The 23,864-nt window shown below is 34.8% G+C and overlaps 1 protein-coding gene across 1 annotated transcript in view; it reads left to right on the forward strand.

The window, feature by feature from the left end:
• The window catches only part of gudu (Armadillo repeat-containing protein gudu), a 319,933-nt gene that overhangs the window by 243,373 nt on the left and 52,696 nt on the right, over positions 1 to 23,864 (forward strand). Inside the window, exon 11 of the mRNA XM_090413819.1 lies at positions 20,747 to 20,935. Within this exon, the coding sequence (XP_090269945.1) occupies positions 20,747 to 20,935 (189 nt within the window). The remainder of the gene's footprint in view (positions 1 to 20,746; positions 20,936 to 23,864) is intronic.

Consider the following 23,864-nt stretch of genomic DNA (forward strand, 5'->3'; position numbering starts at 1 on the left):
AAGCAACTACCAAATGTCACATAGAATTATTCCTTGGTTTCTGTTGAGTGTGTTTTTGATCTTGCAAGCATTGAAGTCGTCCTGTATATAAGGCATGGAGATGATTATACCGACTAGTTTCGCCACATGTTAGTGGCTTCTTCTGGGTTAGGAAGAACAAAAAAAAAATACAGTAAAGGAGTAAACATGAACCATTACATAACTGAAAAACAGAACATGTAGGAAACCATTACACAAAAGTAAAAAACAGAAAATACATGGAAGCCGGCATGGGTCAGTCATTGTTCAGTGTGTGATAGTTGACAGAAAAGTTGAAGTCTGACTTGTGGAAAGATCTAATAAGCAACTTCCAAATGTCATATAGAATTATTCCTTGGTTTCTGTTGAGTGTGTTTTTGATCTTGCAAGCATTGAAGTCGTCCTGTATATAAGGCATGGAGCTCTTGTTCAATTCAGTATTATGGTAAGTGTGGAAGAAGTGGAAAACTAGGCCTGAGCTGCCTTCTCTTTATTCATCTCCAATATTTTTTTTTTTGTCTTATTTCCAAATTTCTAGATGTTTGCTATGCAAGAAAGGCCAGAAGAACATGGAATATTATAAACTCCAGGATGTTTGTTAAAAGGGTTGTGATCCTTAGGTGAATTTATTATATTGTAATAAAGCTCATATAGTCACAATGGGTTTGAAAGCCACTCTTATGTCATGAGATTTTAGCAGATTGGTGATTTTGAGAGAAAGTTAAGTCTATCAGTATAAGAGATGGAAACTGAAGTTCTGTAGCAAATGTCAGGAATTTGTTGTGGAGCAGGAGCAGCGAATAGTATTTGTTGTACTATTTTCTTTCTTATAAGGAAAACATCTGGAAGTTTAGAAATGAGACAAAAATAACATATTGGCTTTCCACTTCTCCCACACTCACCATTATATTGGATGGCACAAGAGCCCAATGCCTTACATAAAGGATAACATCAAAGAATCTATGATGGTTATCCACTCACAAGGCACACTCAACAGAAACTCAACCAAGGAATGATTTTATGTGAAGAGCCATAATTAACTTTTCCTAGGTGCTAGAGTCCTCATGGACCCCCCCTTCTCATTGTTTGGGGCCTTTAAATTGTCCCTAATGTTTCAGGGCCCTTCGCCAGCTAGAGCCTCAAGCACCTGTCTGTGTGATATTTGGAAGTTGCTTGTTAGATCTTTCTGCATGTCAGACTTTAACTTTTCTAATAACTATCATGTACACTTACTGAACAATGACTGATACATGCCGACTTCCATGTTCCACGTGTTTTCTGTATTTTATTTTTGTGTAACGGGTTCCTACATGTTCTGTTTTTCAGTTATGTAATGGTTCACATTTACTCCTTAGCTACTAATGGCTCATGCAAAAAGTTGAGCAAGTTTGAGCATGGTTAGTAGTTGGAAGGAGATCAATCGTTTGATGCTGTTGGCACACTTTCCTGCTCTGAGTCTTTGGACTCCGTGGAGGTATCACATAATTATAATAATAATAATTATTATTATTTTTTGTTGTTGTTCTTCCTAACCCAGAAGAAGCTACTAGCATATGTGGTGAAACTAGTCAGTATACTCATATGTACTATTACAGCTTAATAAACCCCAATGTTGGTTATTTTACATCACAGCTAAAGACAGGTTATTCATAAATCTAATTGCACATCTGTACTAAGTCAATTATTTTTAGAGAGCTCTTAGAGTCACCAACCCAAATTATGAAAACAGTATTCAATGATTGGGCAGCTTTGTATAGTTAATAGCTATTCAGAACAAAAGAATAAAACCCACTGTTTTGATGCTGAGAAAACAATAGTTGTAAGAAAATCAATGCGGGAGGGGAGGAGCATGTTTTTCGCAAGAGCTAAGGTAGGATTATGTTTTACTAACACTAGAATTAACAAGACTATCTCAGTATTCTCCCACTGAGAAAGTTTAATGATTTCTGTATCACACTTTGTCAAATGAGAAGAGTGCAGTTTGTCATCAGTAAACTGTAGATGTAATTTGCAATCAACTGGAGAAGGTCATTAATATATAGAAGAAAGAGAGGAGGGAAAGAGTGAAAATGGAATCTTGTGGAACCCTAACATTAGTTGCAAGCAGTGGTGAGCTATAAGGGGCTCGCACGGGCTCGCCCGAGCCCTTTGTTAAATTTTTCTCAAATTTACGAGTCCCTTGTTCTTCTTGTTTACTTTTTTATTTTTTCAAAAAACAAAACAAAAAAAAAACATAATTTTTTAAATATATTAAGCAACAAACTCATACAGTAACCTAACAAAGTGATTTTATTAAATAAAATATTTAATATTTTATTTAATAAATAAAATCCCTTGTTCTTCTTGTTTACTTTTTTATTTTTTCAAAAAACAAAACAAAAAAAAAACATAATTTTTTAAATATATTAAGCAACAAACTCATACAGTAACCTAACAAAGTGATTTTATTAAATAAAATATTATAGTTGCTGTTACTACCATTTTACAAATATACAAATGTTATCAGTATACAAATGTTAGATTGTTAGACTAAAAGCAGTAATAGAACCAGAGAATTAGACATAAAATCATGATGATCATTCCACTTGGCATTCTTATAATGCCAGACAACATATGGATCAGGGTGGCTGTGGGAGTGTTTTATGTGGCTGCTACACATGAAAAGTTTTTGTGCAATATACCATGGGTGGGCTAAGAATTTTTCCCTATTTTTCTTATTTTTTAATAATTTTTGGAATTACTTTTTTTGTTTATGTTATCTGGGACCCCCTTGCTCCAGAAACCAACAGAACTTTTTCAGGCCACCTGTTGAATCAGTACAGTTGGAAAAGGAACATACCAATTGGAGTTGTGAATAAAAATAATCTCCAAGGAAGATGATTTCACTGGACTAGAAAAAATCAATGTTTAAAGAAAGGAATTCAAAAACCTCTGAATGGTTGGTAGCATTAGTAGAATGATTGAGACAGCAAATAAATTTGCTAGGCTGTGGAAAAGAGAGAGAGAGCCAAAGATGATCAAAAATAAGAAGTTTCTTATTTTTGATCATCTGATCTTCTGATATACCATGTCAGAAGTTGGAAACTTTCTGACATGGCATATCAAAAAGGACAAATGTCACCTATGAGAAGGAAAGGGAATGTAATTGGGAAACTGAGAATAATTTTTGTTATTTCATTTAACAATCTTTCAAAGAAATTACTCCAGACATTCTGAATATCATTATTTTCAATTTTTATGTCAAATTTATGAAAAATTTATAAGTATTACTTCCCAACCTTCATGGAGTCTGAAGACTCATCATAAGAGGTCAAACACTCATAGACCACAATGATGATGATCATACCTTACTTGAATACATTCAGTGTTCGAACACACACCATCCACTCTGCATCCACTCACTCACTATCTTCCAAGCAAAAAATCTAACATCTTTTCAACCCAATCTCAATTATCATCTCTGGTTCCTTTCCATTATGCTTCCCCCATTTCTGAGCTTTTTTTTCAATAGCATCCAAAATATTTTGTCTCCTTCATCATATTTTATTTCTTATAATAAATAAAATATTCTTATGACTTTTGTTTAGCTAATTTTACACATATTGAAGCTTTCATAAATTTTCCATTGTATTCTCTCAAGGCACCTGCTGATTTTATTATGATTTTTTTTTAGTATCATACTTATACTAAATGGTATTCACTTCCTGTTTCATGTTTCCTATATGATCTTGTATCCTGAACCAATCTGAAAACATCACTATCACTGTTTTGTTGGTTTGTGCATTCTCTTTCTCTATGAATGCATGCCATCTTTATGTTTGAACAAGGAACTTATTCATGTCCTGAACAACAATCCTGTTAAATAAATATTTTCCATTATCAGTGTTATTAACATTAGACCTATGGAGTCAAAAAGACTCATCTCCAGGGGTTTGGGTGGGATTGAAATGAAAAAAAAAAGGTTAGATAATTTGGGGGATTGGGATTATTCATCATCTTCATCAAATTCCTGACATGTACCCTCAAGGAGTATACAGGATATGATAGTACTACATGAAAAATTTACATCATTACTAACTTCCTATCTATAAATTTCCTCCGAATCAGTCTGTTACTTGTCAAGACTCCAACATTATCAAATCTTATATTTCTATCGTCTAAAGCACTTTGTACCATATCAATCCACCTATATCTTGGTCTTCCTCTGGGTCGTTTTCCTGCCAACCTGGCAGAGAACACTTGTTTTGCTAATCTTTCCTCGCCCATTCTGTTCAAGTGACCATACCACCTGAGATTAGCTCTGGTAACGCATTCCTGGATGCTGATAATGTCAAGTTTTTCCTAATATCCTCGTTTTTAATATGATATTGCCATTGATGCCATTTGTTCACGCCTCTAATCTTTTTCAGGACGCTGATATCTGTGGTCTCTAGTCTTTGGTCAAATGTTTTACTTCTAACCCAGCTCTCAGATCCATAAGTTAAAACTGGTTTGAACACTGTCTTGTATGCAACTAATTTAGTGTTCTGACTAATTTCTCTCTTATTCCATATAAATTTATTCAATTGACTTCCTACCATACCAGCTTTGTTGATTCTGTTGTCTATTTCCATATTTAATTTACCATCTTCAGTAAAAATCTTGCCTAAATAGCCAAAATGTTTTACTTGATCCACAGGTTCCCCGTTCACAACACAGTTGACATTTTCAACGATTCTACCTATTTTCATTGTCTTTGTCTTTTTAATGCTGACCTTCATACCATATCTGTTACAACAGTTATTCAATTTAGTCAGGGAATCTTGCAACCTTGTAGCGGATTTATTTAGAAGTAAAACATCATCCGCATAAAGCAAAGAACTGACATTAACATCTCCAATTTTGATATCATGTTTAATACCACTTTCCTTCATAATATGATCCATATAGATAATGAATAACAGAGGGGATAATGTACATCCTTGTCTCACACCAGATTTAACATTAAACCATCTTCCTGTGTTGTGTCCTGAATAAGCTATGAAATGTTTTTTTATAAAATATTCAGGTCACAACTTTAATACAACTTAGGCAGAGAATATGGAACGTTGGCAATAGGATAAGTGTAAGCTGTTTACAAGTGCAAAACGATTAAAATTTAGGAATTGTATAAAATTGTATAATGAGCTTTTATATATAATCTGTATTAAGTGTGGGCCAGATATAGAGATCCATGTAAGCTGGCAAATCCACTTAAGAAAACCAGTCTCTTGTACTAAAATAGCAAAGCTTATGAGTCAGGGTTCAAGGATCACTTGTGCCATCCTGTATTATGCATAAGAAAGGAGGGAAAGAAATACTGGAAAAAGAAACCTAAGCTTCTTACAGGAAGACAAAACAGGTATACGTGCAAATAAATAGAGGGAGCTAAGGAGATCGACGTGAAAACACGTGACCGCGTTGGCACGCATCGCGAAAATCGAGAATTGCCGAGAGGAGAAAATTTAACAAAAAGGTCAAGCATCCGACACTCGCTCTTTTTTATTTGTTTTTCTTCTTGAGTGCGGACATGGGTCGAGTCCTGCTCCTACGGAGAAGTCCAGGCGGATGTGGGAGGTATGACTTCTGTCGCAGCATACCTAAGGGGCTAGCTATTTCCTTGGATTAGGAAGGCCATGCTTTTTTGTGCGACGAAAGAAGCTTGGAGATGCCGTCCGTCCTTCCAATCTTTTTTTCCTGGATTCCTGGTCTCTTGGGCATTGGTCGAGCTCACCGTCGGGGAAGTTCCTGGCTAGTCGTGGAAGGCATTTGGTTCGTCTGTCGTAGCGTTCGTAATGGGTCAAGCTGTATCCATGCACTAGGATAGCTATGCATTGTCGTGCGATGGAGGAACCAAATTGATGTTGTCCGTTCAAGGCGACGTTACCGTGCTCCCCCCCCCGTTTTCCCGCCGAGATTCTACTCACACAGAGGGAGATATCCTCTTGGGAAACTATTCTGAAGGCCTTGATGACCAGACAAGGCAGGAAGAAATTTAAGAAATAAAGAACAGAGATGGTAATGTAGACTTTTGAATTCCTATTTCCAGTTATAGAACAGAGTGAATCCCCTGTGAGAATATTTTGTATTGGACTTAAATTAAGGAACTGTAAGAATAGCCTATAACTAGGCATAGGCCCGAGATCGTGTTAAAATTTGGTTGCCCTACGAGGCCGAGTAGATATCAGATCAAGCTAAACTTATTGTATAAAGTGTGTTATTGTGTTAATTCATGACCACATGTATTAGAATGGCATGGTGATTACCTACAAATTTATGCTAAAGATGATTGTATTATTGGTCAATGAGTTAATATGTGTGATTAGAATAATTTAATTAGAGTCTTTGATCTAACTTGAAAGCATTCATAATAACATGTTTGTGTTGTATAATCGTATATTTCCTTAAAGCTAAATAAATTGTTTCATTCAAGTACCTGCCTGACCTGCTTTTTTTCTTATGAATTCAAAACTACCGTTCATAAAATATGAACGAACTAAGGGGGATAAACCCATGTGAATAAGAAACGTTTTAAGCAAGCCACGACTGTGAGAAAGAAATAGGCGAACTAAGGAATAAGATAAATCTTGATCTAATCATCATGTATCACTCTGAAAGGGTCAGGCTGGGCAAGAACCTTGTCTATCCTAGGTATTAGCTGATGCAGTGAAAAATAAATGTGTTAATACTTATTGGGTAAACTCTTTCAGATTGTTGTGTGATTAGATGTAGTTTAGGATATAGAGAGGCCAATAAGACTGCAAAGAACTTAAGGGAAGAATATTTGATAGGAAACAAGTGTTACTTGCATACGTGAGAGAGAGCTAAGATAACAGTAGCAATATATTAAACAAAATAGTAAAAGCACAAGGTATAACAAGGGAGGGAAGGAACCTAATAACAAGTGGCATAGCCGAAGGGATATAATATAAAAAAATTGAATATTGTAACTAATGGCACCGCTGATAAGATTTTGATAGAAGAGGTTTACGTTAGAAAGGATAAAGAAGTAGGAATAAGGTACAGTGTTAGACAAAAAAATAAATATTAATAAAGTGCAAGGAGAAGTAAGCACAACAAATGGTGCAGCCAGTAGGATAGATAAAGGTTAAACAATGAATTGAGTAACAAAAAGAGAAACGAAAGAAATAAGCATAACACCTATACTTCAATTCTAACTGCTGACTTACAACTCAAATAAAGACTATGTATTACTTGATATAAGGTCCCATTGACACCATATAACTGTAGTGTATTGAATAGCTTCTCTGTTGGCACTTTCTCATATGCCTTCTCTAGATCGACAAAACTGAAATACATATCTTTGTTCTATTCCCATGCTTTCTCGTAAAGTGAAGATCTGATCCTGACAGCCTCTATTTGGCCTGAATCCAGCTTGTTCTTCACCAAGCTTTTCTTCCACAATTCTTCTCAACTGTTTCTCAAGTATACTGGAATAAATCTTGCCAATTTATTCCAGTATACTTGAATTGAATTGAGAATTGAAATTTATTCTCAAGTATACTTGGAATAAATTTTACTCAGTAGGGAAATACCTCTGTAATTCTCACATTCAGTTTTATTTCCCTTTTTATATATGGGTACTATTAGAACTCTACTCCAACCATCAAGAATTTGTCTCTCAGTCCAGGCTTTCTGAACTATGCAGTGCAGCCACTGTAAGACTTTTATACCACCATACTTCAGCATTTCTGTTAGAATATCATCTATTCCTGCTGCCTTTCCACATTTTGAGCCTTTGATGGCTTTTTCTACTTCAAGTATAGATATGTATTCCTGACTGTATGCCCTTTGAGTGTTTTTTACCACTATGCTATCATTGCTTGTTTCATTTAGCAATTTTTCGAAGTAATTACTCCATACTTCAAGGATATCTTTTTCTCTGGTTTTCATGTCACCTTTATCATCTCTAACTCCTTTTACAGCACTCTTTTCTCCATTTCTAAGCTTCTTCAACAATCTGCAGAACTTGCCACCTTCTTGATATTTATTTTCTATGTTCTTGCCAAAGTCTTCCCATGACTTTTGTTTAGCTAGTTTTACACAGTGTTTAGCTTTCTTACATTTGTCTCTATATTCTCTAAGAGCACAAGCTGACTTATTTGACAGGAACTTTTGATATGCTTTCTTCTTTTCCTTCACTTCCTCTTTAACTTCCTGTGTCCACCATGGAGTTCTCATTTTTCTATCCTTGCAGACCTCACCACATGCCACTCTGGCATAATCAATCAATGTTTCCTTCAGAGCTTGCCACTGAATATCCATTGTTTGGTTCCTGTTCTCAAACTCTTTCATTTTTTCTTCAATAATCTTTATGTATTTTAGTCTACAGTTTATATCTGAGAGCTGCTCAACTTTCTTACATGTTATTCTTTTCAATATGAAATTCAGTTTTATCCTGCTCAAGACTAAATAGTGATCACTTCCAATTTCAAATCCTCTGTACACTTTGGTGTACTGCACCAGGGAGAAAACATCACTATCAACAATAACATAGTCAATGAGACTTTTCTTATTCCTTGCCTCTTCTCTCCATGTGAATTTGTGCACATTTTTATGTTGGAACATGGTGTTAGTAATAACCAGTCCATGTCCTGAGCAGAAATCCAACAGGTATTTGCCATTATTATTAGATTTGAACTTTTCTCCAAATTTTCCCAAAATATTTTTGTATGTCTGACAGTCATTTCCTACTCTGTTATTTAGATCCCCAACAAGGACCAACTTTTCCTTTTTCATTGTGTCAGTTGCTTTCTCTAAAGCATCAAAAAATTCCTCTACTTCTACCTTAGTAGAACCTTCTGTGGGACCATAGGCACAAATAAGTTTCATTGTCGAATTCCTCATTCTCATATTTGCCTACATCACTCTACTTGAAACTGCCTGCTATTCAAGAAGATTAGCCTCGTATTTTGTGTTGAATACTATGACTTACACTCCTTTTCCTTGATTGTCATTGCCTGAATATAATATTTTGTATTTATTGCTCAGAAAAATCTCACCAGTTTTTGTCTTTTTTGTTTCAGTCACCCCTATTATGTTGATCTGGTACGTATCTAATTCCTCAGCTAGCTCCATTTCTTTGCCATTTAGGCTTCTTACGTTGATATTACCGTCTTTAACTGTGGTGATGTTGAGTTGGGGTGTGCTTTCAGATTTGTTCCAGTAGCTGACTTTTCGCTGTTTGCCCTGGTTCCCTGGCGAAAACAACGGGATCCTTGTTTAACCAGGCAACACTCCAGCTGCATGATTGTTAGGGATGTTAAATGGTCCTGAAGCTACCTGCTTGTGATGTAAATTTTGTTCACTCTTCTGGCTTTTAATAGAAAAGTTCATTTGGGATTACATATTGTTCTTGCTGAGTGGAAGAAATATCTTTGTGACATAAAATTCCTCTTTGATATTTTTCAATAAAGGTCTACATTCAGTTATAAGTTTCTTATTATTATTATTCTCTTCAAGGATTAGTCATTTGCCTGTTCCAGCTTCACTGGAAAGGGAACATGGAAAAGGTCTTTTCATCCCGTCGCTGGTCTTCCTCTCTCTCTCTTTCCCTTTGGTCTATATCAGGGGTCGGCAACCTTTTCAGGCTCGCGGGCCACAATCAACTTTTATTTTTAATAATTGGGCCGCAGGTGTTTAATTAAGAGAAAATAGTGAGTGAAAAAAATACTTAATTTATCAATTTTTATTACATCAATCTTAAAAAAACACAGAAATATTTAAAATACGAGATGTGAAACAAGCATGAAAATGAAACTCACTGAAAATTTTTATCACGTAAAAACAGAGTAATAGAGTTTATGCATCACAATGTGTGTGTCTCCCTGCTTAATGTGACTTCTGTGATTGTTTTCCCTTAGCCAGATTATCTCTATCTACTTTATAACCTGAGGTGCAAATTCGAATCGAAGTATGCAAATGTTCATCAGTCAGTCGAGAAGAAATTTATTTTTTCTAAAACTCATGGCAGAAAATGCTTGTTCGCAAATGTATGTGCTTCGAAATGCGACTGTTATCTTCTTTGCAATACTAATTAATCCTTGAAATTTTTTTGGTAAGCATCAATAAAATGTTTGGATATTTTCTAACGAAAATGTGTTCTTTAATGTTTCGTTATGTTGTAATTCCAAAACTTCCATTTGTAGTTGGTTTGGTACATAATCAATGTCGACATTAAAAGGGTTCAAAAAGAATCGCATTTCGATGCAATTTTTATGAAAATCCACAAATCTTGTTGAAAATTCCATTTGTAAATCTTCACTGATACCAGCAAAATTTCCTTTTGTGTTTGTCATCTTACTGTAGATGCAGATTTTCAACATATATAATGATGTAGATTTTCTTCCATCATATGACATAGTTTGCCTTTAAAAGCTTTTATGTCAGAAAACAGTTCTGCTAGTAATTTACCTTGGCCCTGCAGGTTCAAATTAAGTTCATTAAGGTACATTGTAATATGTACCATAAATGCAAGAGACATAATACATTTTTTATCAGATAGTTGTGTAACGTCCTTATACTCAACTGATTCATTATGACCACTTTGCTTCTTAAATATGTTTTGCTGAGCAATCAAAGAAGCTTCTAATTTATTAATGATTTTTTCTAAGTTCACAGTTCAAACCCTTGTATTGGCGTTCATGTTCATTCTCGTAATGAAGTCTGATATTATATTCTTTCATAACAGCAACACTTTTATGACAAATAAGACAAAGGGGCTTACCCCATTTTCAATAAAGAAGTACTTGCTGTTCCATTCATCATTAAACCTTCTTCCTTCATCTGCAATTGTACATTTTCTTGAACCCATTTTTGAAATTATTTTTAGCAAATATATAAGACAGACCAGGGAACACGACTGCAAAAGCGTGTCAAATCTCAGTTGTCGTCGGATGAAGTCGCCTTTGTTATTCCCACTCGCGATGACTGACACAGTTGACTCGTGCCAAGTTGCAAGGTGATATCACGAAGTATCGGTATCAAATTATTTTTAATTTATTATTCATATTATAAAATGAGAGGTCTGTGTAGCTCAGTGGATGTGGCGTTTGCACACCACAGCACTTAACCACACGAAGGAAGACTTTGTTTCGAGTCTAGTCGGCGACTAGAGGAAATTTTTCTTAGCCTTTTTTCAACTGGTTCCCGAGTTAGTTGATCTCTGGCACGGGAAAGCGGGTTTTTTCTCCCGGAAACTCGGGTTATTCATCCCATAAACTTGAGTTTACAGGTTCTTGAAGTTCTTAAGCTGAAACTCAAACATAGGATGTGTCACTGCTAGAGGGATTTGTAGTGTGTAGTGTTCGTGTAAGCTCCTGATAAGATAAGTGTTATTTTCAGTTATCGTTGATAAATTTACTTAATATTGCGTAGTTTTGTTTGCCTTGCGTATCTTAGTGTGTCTGTTTGTGTGTTTTTGGTGTGTTATAATTCGATAAAATACGTTGCAAGCAAGTATGGCTCCAGTACAAAGGAAAATGGCGGCCAGTAATGATGGTTCTGATATGAGGTTGTACCAGAGAATTCTGAGAGTGTGAATGTAGAAAGTGTGAATGATAGTATTAATGGTTTTACAGAGAATAAAAAAGATGAGATAGATGCAATGAGTGAGATCGCGTTGTTGAATGGTGCAATACAAAAGGCAAAACAGCGGCTAGAGCGTATGAGCAAAAGTCGACTGAATGAACCAGCCAATAATAAAAAGTATGACAGGAAAAATAGACGTATAAGTGTGAACATGAACAAAATGAATGATAGAGTGCTGTATGGAGACTCGTTAGTACGAGGTGTGTTAGTAGAGGATTTGACAAAATCGTACCAACCTGGTGCGACCATAAAGGATGTAACTGAGTCTATTAGAGAGCAAAAGGAGAGGGTGAAAGAAATGATTGTCGTGGCAGGTATGAATGATTTGAAAGGAGATAAAATGGAAATGATAGAAGACCTGAATGAATTGTTTGAGGTAGCAAAAGAAAAGAGTGAGAGAGTTTGAAGGATTAGTCTTTTGCCACGGTATGACAGTGGAATGTTTAAAAGGAGGGCCATAATTGCGAATGACTTTATGCGTGGGTTATGTATGACGAGTGGTGTGGAATTTGTGGACGTGTGGAGTGAGTTTGATTCTATATAAGATGGATGGCTGGCATTTGATTACGGTGTAAGGAGACTTGAGAAAGTGTTGCTGAATGTAGTGGATGTGTAAATTCAGGGGAGTAGATATACAGTCCTCCCTAAGGGGGGGGGAGTAGATATACAATCCTTAGGGAGGCAGTTGAATGTAAGAATGAATATAATATGCCCGAGCAAATAAGGACAACAAATCAGAGTGGGATAGTTAATATAAGGCATCAAGGTAGGGTTGGGGCTAATGGGGGTCTTAAATTCATGTACACTAATGCTAGGAGTATTAGGAACAAGAAGGAAGAGTTTTTGGCCATGGTTGGCACTTCCAGACCACAGGTTATTGGTATTAGTGAAACATGGCTGACTGTAGATGATATAGCTAGTGGGATTGAATGTGATGGGTATAGTGTGTTCAGGAATGACAGGGAGAATAAAATGGGGGGAGGAGTATTGTTGATGATAGCTGATGAGCTGCAGCCAAGGAGAATAGAAGTTGAATTGCAGGATAGAGAAAAGAGCACATTTGAGGCCATTTGGTGTGAGATTGTGGCTAGCAAAACTAAATATTCAATTGGGTGCTGCTATAGACCAGGTGATGGAAAAGATGGTGGTGAAGTATGCACAAGCAAATAGAAGAAATGAGTGGAAGGAGGGTGATTATTATGGGAGATTTCAACTATGGTTTCATTGATTGGAGTGAGGAGAGGACACATGGGAGGAAGGAATTGGATTTTATGCGGTTATTAAGGGATAACCCTCTGCGACAGTGTTGGATTCTGATTATATAGAGATTGAAGTAATTATTATTTGTTTCAGAATCCAACATGATCTTCCATCACATAGGCAAAACTTGTAAATATTATTTAATGTAAATCACTTATTTTACAATTAAATATTCATATAACTACTTTAATTTTGTCTAATATTAAATTAATTAATCAAAGATATATGTATTAATAATGAAAATACTGTGTCAAATATTATTAAGTTATTTTATTTATTACTATGTTAATATTATAGAATTTGTACTTGATAATTTTAACTGCGTATTAATTGAAATGTAAATATTCTCTATTTATTTCTGTTACAGAAGTTTAGAGTTATGCAGTAGCTCAAATATTCTATTTATTCTTATTTGGGAAAATTTAACGTTATGCAATCACTTATGTAAGAGTAGAGCGTTGTATTACATTAGCGAAATATTTACGTTCATGCGTTGTCATGGAGACGTATGAAATAAACAACACGAGTCGAAGAGTGCGTGACCTTGGAACCAAAAAGGAGAGGAAAGATATTATATAGATATAGAAGATTTTTAATTAGAGGGAAGAGAGGAAGTTTTTGCGGAGCGGAAAGGAAGGTAGGATACAAGCAAAGGAAGTTGAAGAAAATTATAAGTTCTCTAGGGCAGAAATTCATGAGAAGTGTTTAGAAGTGAGCCAGAACATAGTGATTCATATACTTAGCTGCAAGTGAAGTCAGCTGTGTTGTAAAGGAAAATTAATGCCGTATCCGGATAAATAAAGAACTGGACATTCAATGAAAAATTCTGATTAGTTCCAGTTAGTCTAGGATTGCGTCTTAATTCTATATTGCCCTGAGAAGAATTATATTGAAATTAACTAGTTTCAGAAAAGTAAACAAGGAAAGATATCAGTGCCTTATTGATGTGTTTTTTTTTTTAGAGTAGTGAAGCGCGATTAACAGTAGTTCAGTTATATCGTTGGAGAAATTTTATTAATGTGTTCCGCTAACGTAAATAAGTTAATTCATAAGTGTGCTCACAATTAATTGATCTATTGAAGATTGTATCTGGTAAGAGTAGTCATACATGTTTGTTTATTCTAACATTAACTATAACGTATCTTCGAAGTTCAAGGTCCGAAATAATTAGTATGGGTGATAAAGAATTGGCATGAGTGACTTAGCAAGATGTATTAAGTTAATTGTATTGTTTCATTTTTAAAGCAGAATTCTTGTATTTGTTATATATATATCATATATTAAATGTTTTATTTTGTTAATCTGAATATTGTGTTTGCCTGAATTCCTTTTTATTGCACCGTTCATAAATATTCGAATCTTGCAGGAACCCCAAGTGGAATAGTAAATAATTCGGCCTAAATAAATGAGGAGACTGCTAACTTAATTAAAAAATTGATCTTACTATTTTATATAGACTAATCTAAGAATAGGGTGGTGCAGTATAATTATAAATTTCCCTACTTTTGGATCGGTGATCAATTTGCAATTAAGTATTATATCGATAAGAGTGACTTGAACCAAGATGGCGGATTTAGAACATAACATGAAAATAGAACGTCACGACAACAGCATGTAATGGAAAATACTAGGGGTCAGAGAGCGCTTGACCTAGTAATTACATCTAAGGATTTGGCTGTAAGAAATATGACCACATTGCCACCAATCGGTGAGAGTGATCTTAGGGTCTTGACTTGGGAGGTGGCTAAAGGTGTAGAATTTACAATTAAGACAGGGTACATGTGGAATTATCGGGCTGGAAAGTATGACAAGCTTAGGAGTTTGATTGGCTCAGTGCCATGGCATGTACAACTGCAAGGACTAGAAGTTGATAGTGCATGGGAGGTAGTTAAGAAGTATTTGCATGAAGCAATGGCTGACTGTATACCTAGAGTCTGAATAATAAATCAAGTAGGGGTTAAATGGATGAATAACACCATTAAGCTTGAGCTGCAAAAAAAGAAACAACTATGGAGGGAATTTAAGGAGAAAGGTGACCGGCAGGTGCATGAATGGTATAAAGTGCAGGCCAGAAGGGTAACGAGTGTGGTAAGAAAAGCAAAAAAGGATTACGAAAGAACATTGGCCATGCAGGCTAAAGAGAATCCTAAACAGTTTTTTAGATATGTAGCAAGTAAAAGGAAAAATGTATATGGCAGAATGATTTTAAAGAATGCCGATGGTAGGGAGGTAACTGAATCAGTTGATATAGTTGAGTTACTGAGTGAGCACTTTGCAAGAATATATCATCCTACTGGTTTATTCGTTTCTGCAGACATTGCAGAAACGAATAAACCAGTAGATTATACGGGAATTGTGGTGAATGAAGTGGAGGTGAGTAGTCTATTGCATAACCTCAATGTCAATACATCTGTGGGATTGGATAGTATACCAGCTCGTGTTGTACGAGAAGCAGCTAAAGAATTGTCAGTACCCTTGACCATTTTGTTTAATTTGAGTCTCAGGTCTGGGTTAGTCCCGAGGGGGTGGAAAGAGGGGAAAATAGTTCCACTGCATAAAGGTGGTTCCATGACTGCTGTTGTAAATTACCGACCGATTAGCATATCAGAAATTGTTGTCAAGGTCTGAGAGAAATTAGTCAAGAAAAGATTACAAGATTGGATAGATGAAAATGGGATATTGTATGGGGGACAACATGGTTTTGTGAAGGGTAGATTATGCCTCAGTAACTTGCTCACGTTTTATAACACATTGACGGCTGAACTGGATAGGGGTAATGGGTTTACAGTGATACTACTGGACCTTGCCAAGGTCTTTGATAGGATACCACATGGAACACTAATCAGTAAACTGGAGCAGATGGGGATAGATATAGGGTTGGTGAGATGGATAGGAGGGTGGTTGAAGGAGAGATACCAGAGAGTGGTTTATTCAGGAGTGGAGTCTAAAAGACGGCTTGTGACTAGTGGAGTGCTACAGGGCTCTGTTCTTGGACCACTGCTTTTCAATTTGTTCATCAATGATATAGGCAAGGATTTGAGAGGAGGTGTTCACTTGTTTGCTGATGAAGCAAAGTTGGGTAGAGCAATTGTGAGTGCGCAGGATGTCAAAATTTTACAGATTGGTTTGGATAGTTTGGAGGACTGGGCTAGGAAAAATGGATGTCAGTTTAATGTGGCAAAGTATAAGGTTATGCACTTTGGGGTGAAAAGAATAGCAGCAGTATATCACATTGGTGGAACCGTACTCCAGGAGATTGATGAGGCCAGGGATTTGGGAGTGTTGGCGGATAGGGAATTGAAGTTTAGGGGGCACATTGCAAAAGTGACTAAAACAGCTCACCAAATCACTTGGCTTCTGAAAAATACTTTAACATGCAGAGACAAACAAGTTGTTGTTCCTCTGTATCGAGCCTTGATAAGACCCATCTGGACTACTGTGCCCAGTTATGGGCACCAGGGTTTCTTTGTGATGGGGAGGAAGTGGAGAGGATCCAGAGATGAGTGACCAAGATGATAGCGGGTCTGTGGAATGAACCTTATGAGAATAGGTTGAGGATTTGTAGGTTGCAGAAATTGGTCGATAGGCAAAGGAGGGGGTGATATGATTGAGACATTAAAATTACTCTAGGGTTTCTATAAGATTGATCCAGAAGATATTTTTGAAAATATGACTGGTGGTGGGATGACCTGGGGCCATGCATGGAAGCTGGGCAAGAGCGTGGTTGACAAGGGTGTTAGAGCTAGGTTTTTTACTTGGAGAGTGGTGAATGAGTGGAATAAGCTTCCAGAGTCTGTTGTGGGTGCTACGACCATGAATGAGTTCAAGGCAAGGTATGATAGATACTGTGCAAATGTCGAATAGTTGTTCTTGACATGATGTTAGGGCCTCCCTTGATGAGTCTGTCGACTCCTTGGAGTTGCCCGGAACAATAATAATAATAATAATATTTTTCAGACATTAAATATATTGTGTTAGGGTTAGGGACCACGAGATGGCGGCACTTGTGCCGTCTCTCTTCACTGCGTGCCGCTTAATTAGTGATAGCCTTGGGCCAGCTATCTCTGATTGGCTGCCAGTGGAGATTGAACTGCCAACTCAGTTTCCAAAAGTTAGGGTAAACAGCCTCGCCTACTCCCTATAAGGGAACAAAAGGGCGTTAGCTGATTTTTTTTATTTATTATAAAATGTGTTATTTAAATAATTCAACATACAGGCCACATGCCATGTAAGTATGGTCAACCTTTTATGGACTGCCACTAAATGTACGTTTGAACCGCATGCGACCCACAGATCCCTGGTCTATATCTGTCCACTTCTTTTGGTAGCCAGTGTTCTTTCCATTTCTCTATATTTCGTGATCTTTTCATTTATGTTATATCTAGTTCTTTTCTGATGTCTTCCTTTCTCATATGGTCCAATTTTGTGCATCCTTTGATTGTTCTTAAAAATATCATCTTTGCAGCTTGTATTTTACTTTCATCTTTTTTTTTTTTAACTGTCCATATTTCTGAGCCATATAGCAGAGTGGGAGTGGCCATTACTTTATAAAATTTCAGCTGCTTTCTTGTCTTGTTTTTTTATTCAGTACCCTTTTAATTGTTCCACAGAATTTCTGAAATGTCTTTATTTTTTCATCTATATCTTTGTCCTTTAGATATGTTATTATGCAGCCTAAATATTTAAACTGTGTCATCTGTTCTATTATTTTATTTTCTATAATTATTTTTGAACTAACATGATCCCAACTTTTAAATGCCATGACTTTTTTCTTTTGTGATATTTTTAAATTGTATTGTTGGCTTATTTTTTTTAATTTGTGAACTGATTTTTGAAGATCATATATTGAATAGAGTTGGAGTTAATCTACATCCCTGTCTGACACCATGATTTATTTCAATCTCTTCTGTTAATTTATTACCTAACTGTAACTGTATTTTTATATCTTTATATAAACTTTGTATAGCTTGTACCAAATGTAATGGATATCCTTGTTTTTTCATTATATAGTTTTTCTTTATGTATTTTATCCAAAGCTTTTTCATAATCTGTAAAGGTCATATGACTATCTAAATTAAATTTTTGGGTTTTTTTCAATAATTTGTTTTAGCACATATTGTCTATACATGATCTTCCATGTGTGAAACCATTTTGTTCTTCTGAGAGTAGATTGTTTGCAATATTTCTAAGTCTTTTAATCAGGATTTTACTGTAAATTTTGTAACCTGTATTTAATAAACATATTCCTCTGTAATTTCCACAATCATCTCTGTCCCCTTTCTTAAATATAGATATAACCTTAGCTTTTCCAAATCTCTGTATTTATATTTATGTATTTTATTTATTTATTTATTTATTTATTTTTTATACCATCTAATCCAGATGATTTTCTATTTTTGATACTTCTATTGCTTCTTTTTAGTTCTTCCAATTTTAATGCTTCTTTATCAGTTTTGATTTCTTCATTATTATTTTCTGTTATTAAATTTGGGTAATACCATAAATTCTTATAATGTTCTATTGTTTCTCTTGTATTATGTTGATTTGTGCTGTATCTCTTTCTTCATTGTTCAATTTCTTTAATATTTTGTAGACTATACCTTGTCTTCCATGTATGTCTTCTATTTTATTAGTAAATCTGTCCCAATAATCTCGGTGACCTTTCAGTACTATGGTTTTAGCTATATTTCTTGTTTCCATTGTATGTTTTTGAAGGAGTGATTTGTATGCCATTTGTTTTTCTTTTATTGTATTTTCTATATCTATATTTCAGATTTTTAATGTTCTTCTTTTTAATATTTTTTTATTTCTTTTTGTTGAGAGGTAATTACAGGGTTGACATTGGAGAGTTCTTTTGCTTGGTGGAAGCGGGAAGGAACGATGACAAGGGGCCATCCCTGAAGTTGCAAAAGAAGCTGTGAGCAAGAGGGGTGAGGAGTGGGTTCTTTGCATGGAGGGTGGTTGAACCATGGAATGCACTGCCTGATAGAGTGGTGAGAGCAAGAACAGTCAATGATTTCAAGGAGTGGTATGATAGACTTTGTGTTTCCTAGGAAGACCCTCCCACAATGAGTCTTTTGACTTCATGGAGGCCTGAATAATAATGATAATATTTTATTTTTCTTTCCTAGTGCTTCAGAGGCTGCTTTATGGATTATCTTTATTAAAGTTTTCCATTCTTCTTCTTTTATATCTTCACTGATTTGGGCTTCTTTTAGGTAATCTGTTAATTCTGATTGATATGGCATTCTAATGCTTTCTTGTTGTAATAGATATACTTTGTATACTTGTTCTATTTCTTTTTTTTCTTATTTACTTCCTTTCTCCATTTTGCTAGTATTTCTATTTTAGAGACTACTAAATAATGATCTGAAAAAATTTCACTTCCTCTGTAAACATGTACATCTCTCACATGTGGAGCTAGTTTCTGATTAGTAATGGTATAACCAATTATAGATCTTGTTCCTCTGCCATTCCAAGTTATATATATATATATATATATATATTTTTTTTTTTTTTTTTTTTTTGAAATAAAAGTATTGGTTATTTTAAAATTATTGAAAGTACAGAAATCTAATAGTTCTTGACCATTGTTATTCATGCAAATTTCTCCATATTTTCCTAAGACATTTGGGATTGGATTATTTCCAACTCTAGCATTAAGATCTCCTGCTATTAATATATAGTCATTTCTATTATATTTATTTAACTGTTTTTGTAGTTCCTCACAAAATTGTTCGGAATCCTCTTCCTACCTTCTTCAGGGGCATATACTCCTATGATATTTAAGTAGCTTCTTATACCTCCTCTAATTACGTGACACCTCCAACTGTCAAAAGACTCTTTGAGGGAGGGCACCTGCTCTACATCTCTCTCTGTACTCGCCACTTAATCCACCAACTACAGCAAGCTGCCATTATGCCATCTACTGCCTACCACCACCCCTAATAGTTTTGTCTGTAAATTACCTGTGCTCCTCAAGGCGGATTTGTCTGTATATGGGATGAAAAACCCGAATTTCCAGGAAGGAAAACCCTGCTACCTCTGTATGATATTGGCTAACTCACCTTCATTTGAAAAAAAAACATATGAAGATTACTCTCATCAGAATGAGAATCAAAATTATTTACCTGAAGTTAAGTCAGTTGTTGGATACACATCATACACACCATATGTTATACAGAAAGGAAAAGTCCATCCTTTACATCAAGATTATGTTGAAATATTTGGTTGCAAGATTATCTGGTTTATCTAATTTGCTGATTAATCTTCACTGCAGGCAGAAACTAATTTCTTCATGATCAGCTTGCTGTTATGCACAATAATTAGTGAAGGCCAACAGTTAAACAAGAACTATCTCCTTTAAATTAGTATATAGATTGGTTATGTTTACAAATGTTCTGCATTCAGATTTTATAAATATACAGTATACACAGAATGATGCCAAACTGGTGAACCAATTTCCTGACAATGAACCTATAAAGGAGCATCATAGTGTGAATCTGTAGCTACACCATGATGCTCCTTTATAGTTTCATTAGTGGGAGGTCGGTTCACTAGTTGTTATGTCACTTTGTGTGTGTGTGTGTGAGAGAGAGAGAGAGATACATTAGCTTTTATCTCTGTTCTCTCACCAAATTCTGCATTCATGATTAAATGATTAAATTTTTTTTATATAAATGACTGGTTAATTTAAATTTTCTTAATTAAGATTAGTGGTAATTATTTGCCTGTTTTTTTTATACTGTTATATTTTCATTAAACATATAATTAGATTGATATAATTAGAAATTATTTAGACTTCAAATATTACTGTAATTTAAATGCATGTTATTTATAGCAATCAGCAGAATTGGTTAGAAGTTTTGTTGGAGGTCTTGAGTTAATGGTGGGACTACTCAGGTCAGAACATCTGAAAGTTCTTGTTGCCATATGTGCTGCCATTTCATGCATTGCAAAGGATATGGAAAATCTTGCTGTGTTAACTGATTATGGAATAGTGGAACTTTTGGCTAAATTGACAAGCACAGTAAGTATTATTAGTCCAAATACTATTTGGTGCTACTGCTGTAGCATTAAATGCATTTATTATTATTATTATTATTATTATTATTATTATTATTATTATCCAATAACAGATGAAATACTGAGAAACACCTACAAAATCATGCATTGATCACATCAGCATAAGGGCATCTACAAATTCATACAAATCATCAGTCATAACAAAAATAGTGGATCATTACCTAATAGCTACCACTTTCCAAGCAATAGTACCAGCTGCTCCACACACACGAGCAACAGAACTCGACAAAGCAAACCAGCCTTAACCATCACAGTAAAAAACATTATAGATAACCTTATAAAACACACAGACTGGAACTGGATCCAATAACTTTGTATAAAAACTTTTTTTTTCTTTGTTTTGTAGAAATATATAAAAAACCAACAAAATGTTTCAAGAAAAGAAAGCAAACAAATGTAAACCCTTGGATAAATATTATATATTTATCCAAGGGTTAACATCTGTATATATACTAATTACTAAGTATTATATATACTAAAATAAATACTTAGAATACTAAGCAGCATTGTCCTCAAGAATAATCTGTGAAAGTGATTTAAAAAAATCACCTAATCACACCTAAATACAAACATTATATAAACAGATTTCAGTCAAAATATGATACCACAACACTTAGCAGAATCCTTGAACCGAAACTTTTTTAATATCATTACATCACTCAAAAGAGACATCACTCTGATCATGCCCAAAATAACACCACCCAATACCATAGCAGCAAACTATATTCTTTCCACCTATCTCCAAACCCAAATGAAAGATGCTGTCCTCCAACTAAATCCTAAAACTAGCCATGGATAGACAACATCAGACTAACAGACTTTATAACACATTTTGACCAACTGCATCTGGCACTTTTGAAACTGATCGATGCAACACTTGATATTATCCCCAGCAAATTATCTTTATTTTGCAACAGTTATTACACCTCTCTACAAATAGGGTAAAAAAACATGACATACAAACTACAGACTCATTGCCAATTTACCTGTCATCTCAAAAATTCTACAAAAAATAAGGCACACCATGTACAAAGTTCTGAATAAAAACAAATTCACCATAATTATACTGTTAGATCTAAAAAAGAAACATTCAATACTCTTGATCACCAAATATTACTGGACAAATTACACTCCATGGAATTCATGGAAAACTACACTTCTGGTTCAGGAATTACCTCTCACACTGAATTCAAATAATAAAAATATGTTCCAACTATAGTACATTTATACAAACAGGATCCCTCAAGGTGCAATATTATCGCCACCCTTTTAAACATATACATGAAATTCACAGTCTATCCCATACAGAGCCAGATATATCAGTATTCAGATGACACTGCACTGCTAACATTCTACAAAGACATCAACATAACCTTCTCCAAAGCACAAGACCTGAGTGAATTAGCAAGATATTTTTCATAACAGTTCAGTCATAATAAACAATACCAAAATTCAAATGTTAATTATTAATAACCCAAGAGTCTCATATACAGTACCAGTTACACTGCATAGTCACATGTATCATTGTTATCATTGTATTATCAATGCTAAGAATTGCCATTGTCCTGAAACTACAAATTTAACACATGCTAAATACCTGGGCCTTTATATTGACAGTAAAATCTTAAATGGACCAAACACAATGAATCCTTTCATAAGAAACTTTGCATTATTGCAGCTAAACTGTTCTGAGTGAAAGATATGACACCAATCAATGCTAAGAAAATTATCTACCATAGCATATGCAAAACAGTTACCTGTCCAAATTACAATCATTGCACAAAAGAATAATTTCTGTAATGATTCTTTTGCCCTTTTATTAAACCTGAGATGCCAAGTAACCATATTAAACAACTACGTCAATAATGTTTACCTCAAAAATAGAGATACATTGCAAAATGTGGCCTACTACTACTACTATTCTCTGTGCTACCAGGTGCTTCAATAATACGTATGGAGCAACTATGAGAGAGAGCATCTGATACCTACCTTAATAAACAATCTTCCACACAACTTAAAATCTAACCAGTTATTGAACACTAAAACAAGAACTATGGAAGTGATATCGACACAATTAGTGCAACACATCCATATAACTGAAAGGCTATGCACATGATTAGTTATCTAGGAGATAAGGAAAACATATGCACATACACACCAAAGCAAAAACAATAAACAATAATCCCATTGTCTTCACAAAAGGTTAGTTGAGCTTCAAAGACGGTGAGGTTATAATGTCACACCATAATCCTTTAACTAGAATTATCCTCCTAGTTGCGCTTCCTTAATTGATATCATCTATAGAACATGATCTCTATCATTTGAAGAATGTCGTTCCTGTACTGTACTGTACTGTACTTGACTCATAAAGATATTATTTATTCTTATGAAAATGAGTTTTATCTCTAGTTACATATACTTTGCTCTCTTTGTATAAATCATAATATTGTTTTTGTCTCAGTTCACAGTGCTGGTAGTATGCACATTTATCTAAACCATGCAGTTATATAAACTATATAATAATAATAATAATAATAATATGTAGCACAACACCTACAGGAAATGATAAATATATTGAACATAGAAAGCAAGAAGATAGGTCTTAAAATAAATAGAAAAAAAAACAAAAATTATGTTGAATAGGTATTTAAGAGCAAAAAACAATAAAATTTGATGAGCTATTTCTATTGGCTCATATGTGTGTTATGTGTACTTAAGTCAGTTTTTTGATACTGAAAATGGATTACAGATTGAAATTAAAAGAATACAGTTATCCTGGCATTCGTTTGAGAAATTGAACTACATTTTCAAAAATAACTTACCCATCTGCCTGAAAATCATTCAACCAATGCATATTACCAGTACTCACCTAT

This window comes from Typopeltis vanoorti, chromosome 2, assembly GCF_054136105.1.
Source record: "Typopeltis vanoorti isolate ZY-2024b chromosome 2, IOZ_Tvanoo_1.0, whole genome shotgun sequence".
Taxonomy (NCBI): domain Eukaryota; kingdom Metazoa; phylum Arthropoda; class Arachnida; order Uropygi; family Thelyphonidae; genus Typopeltis; species Typopeltis vanoorti.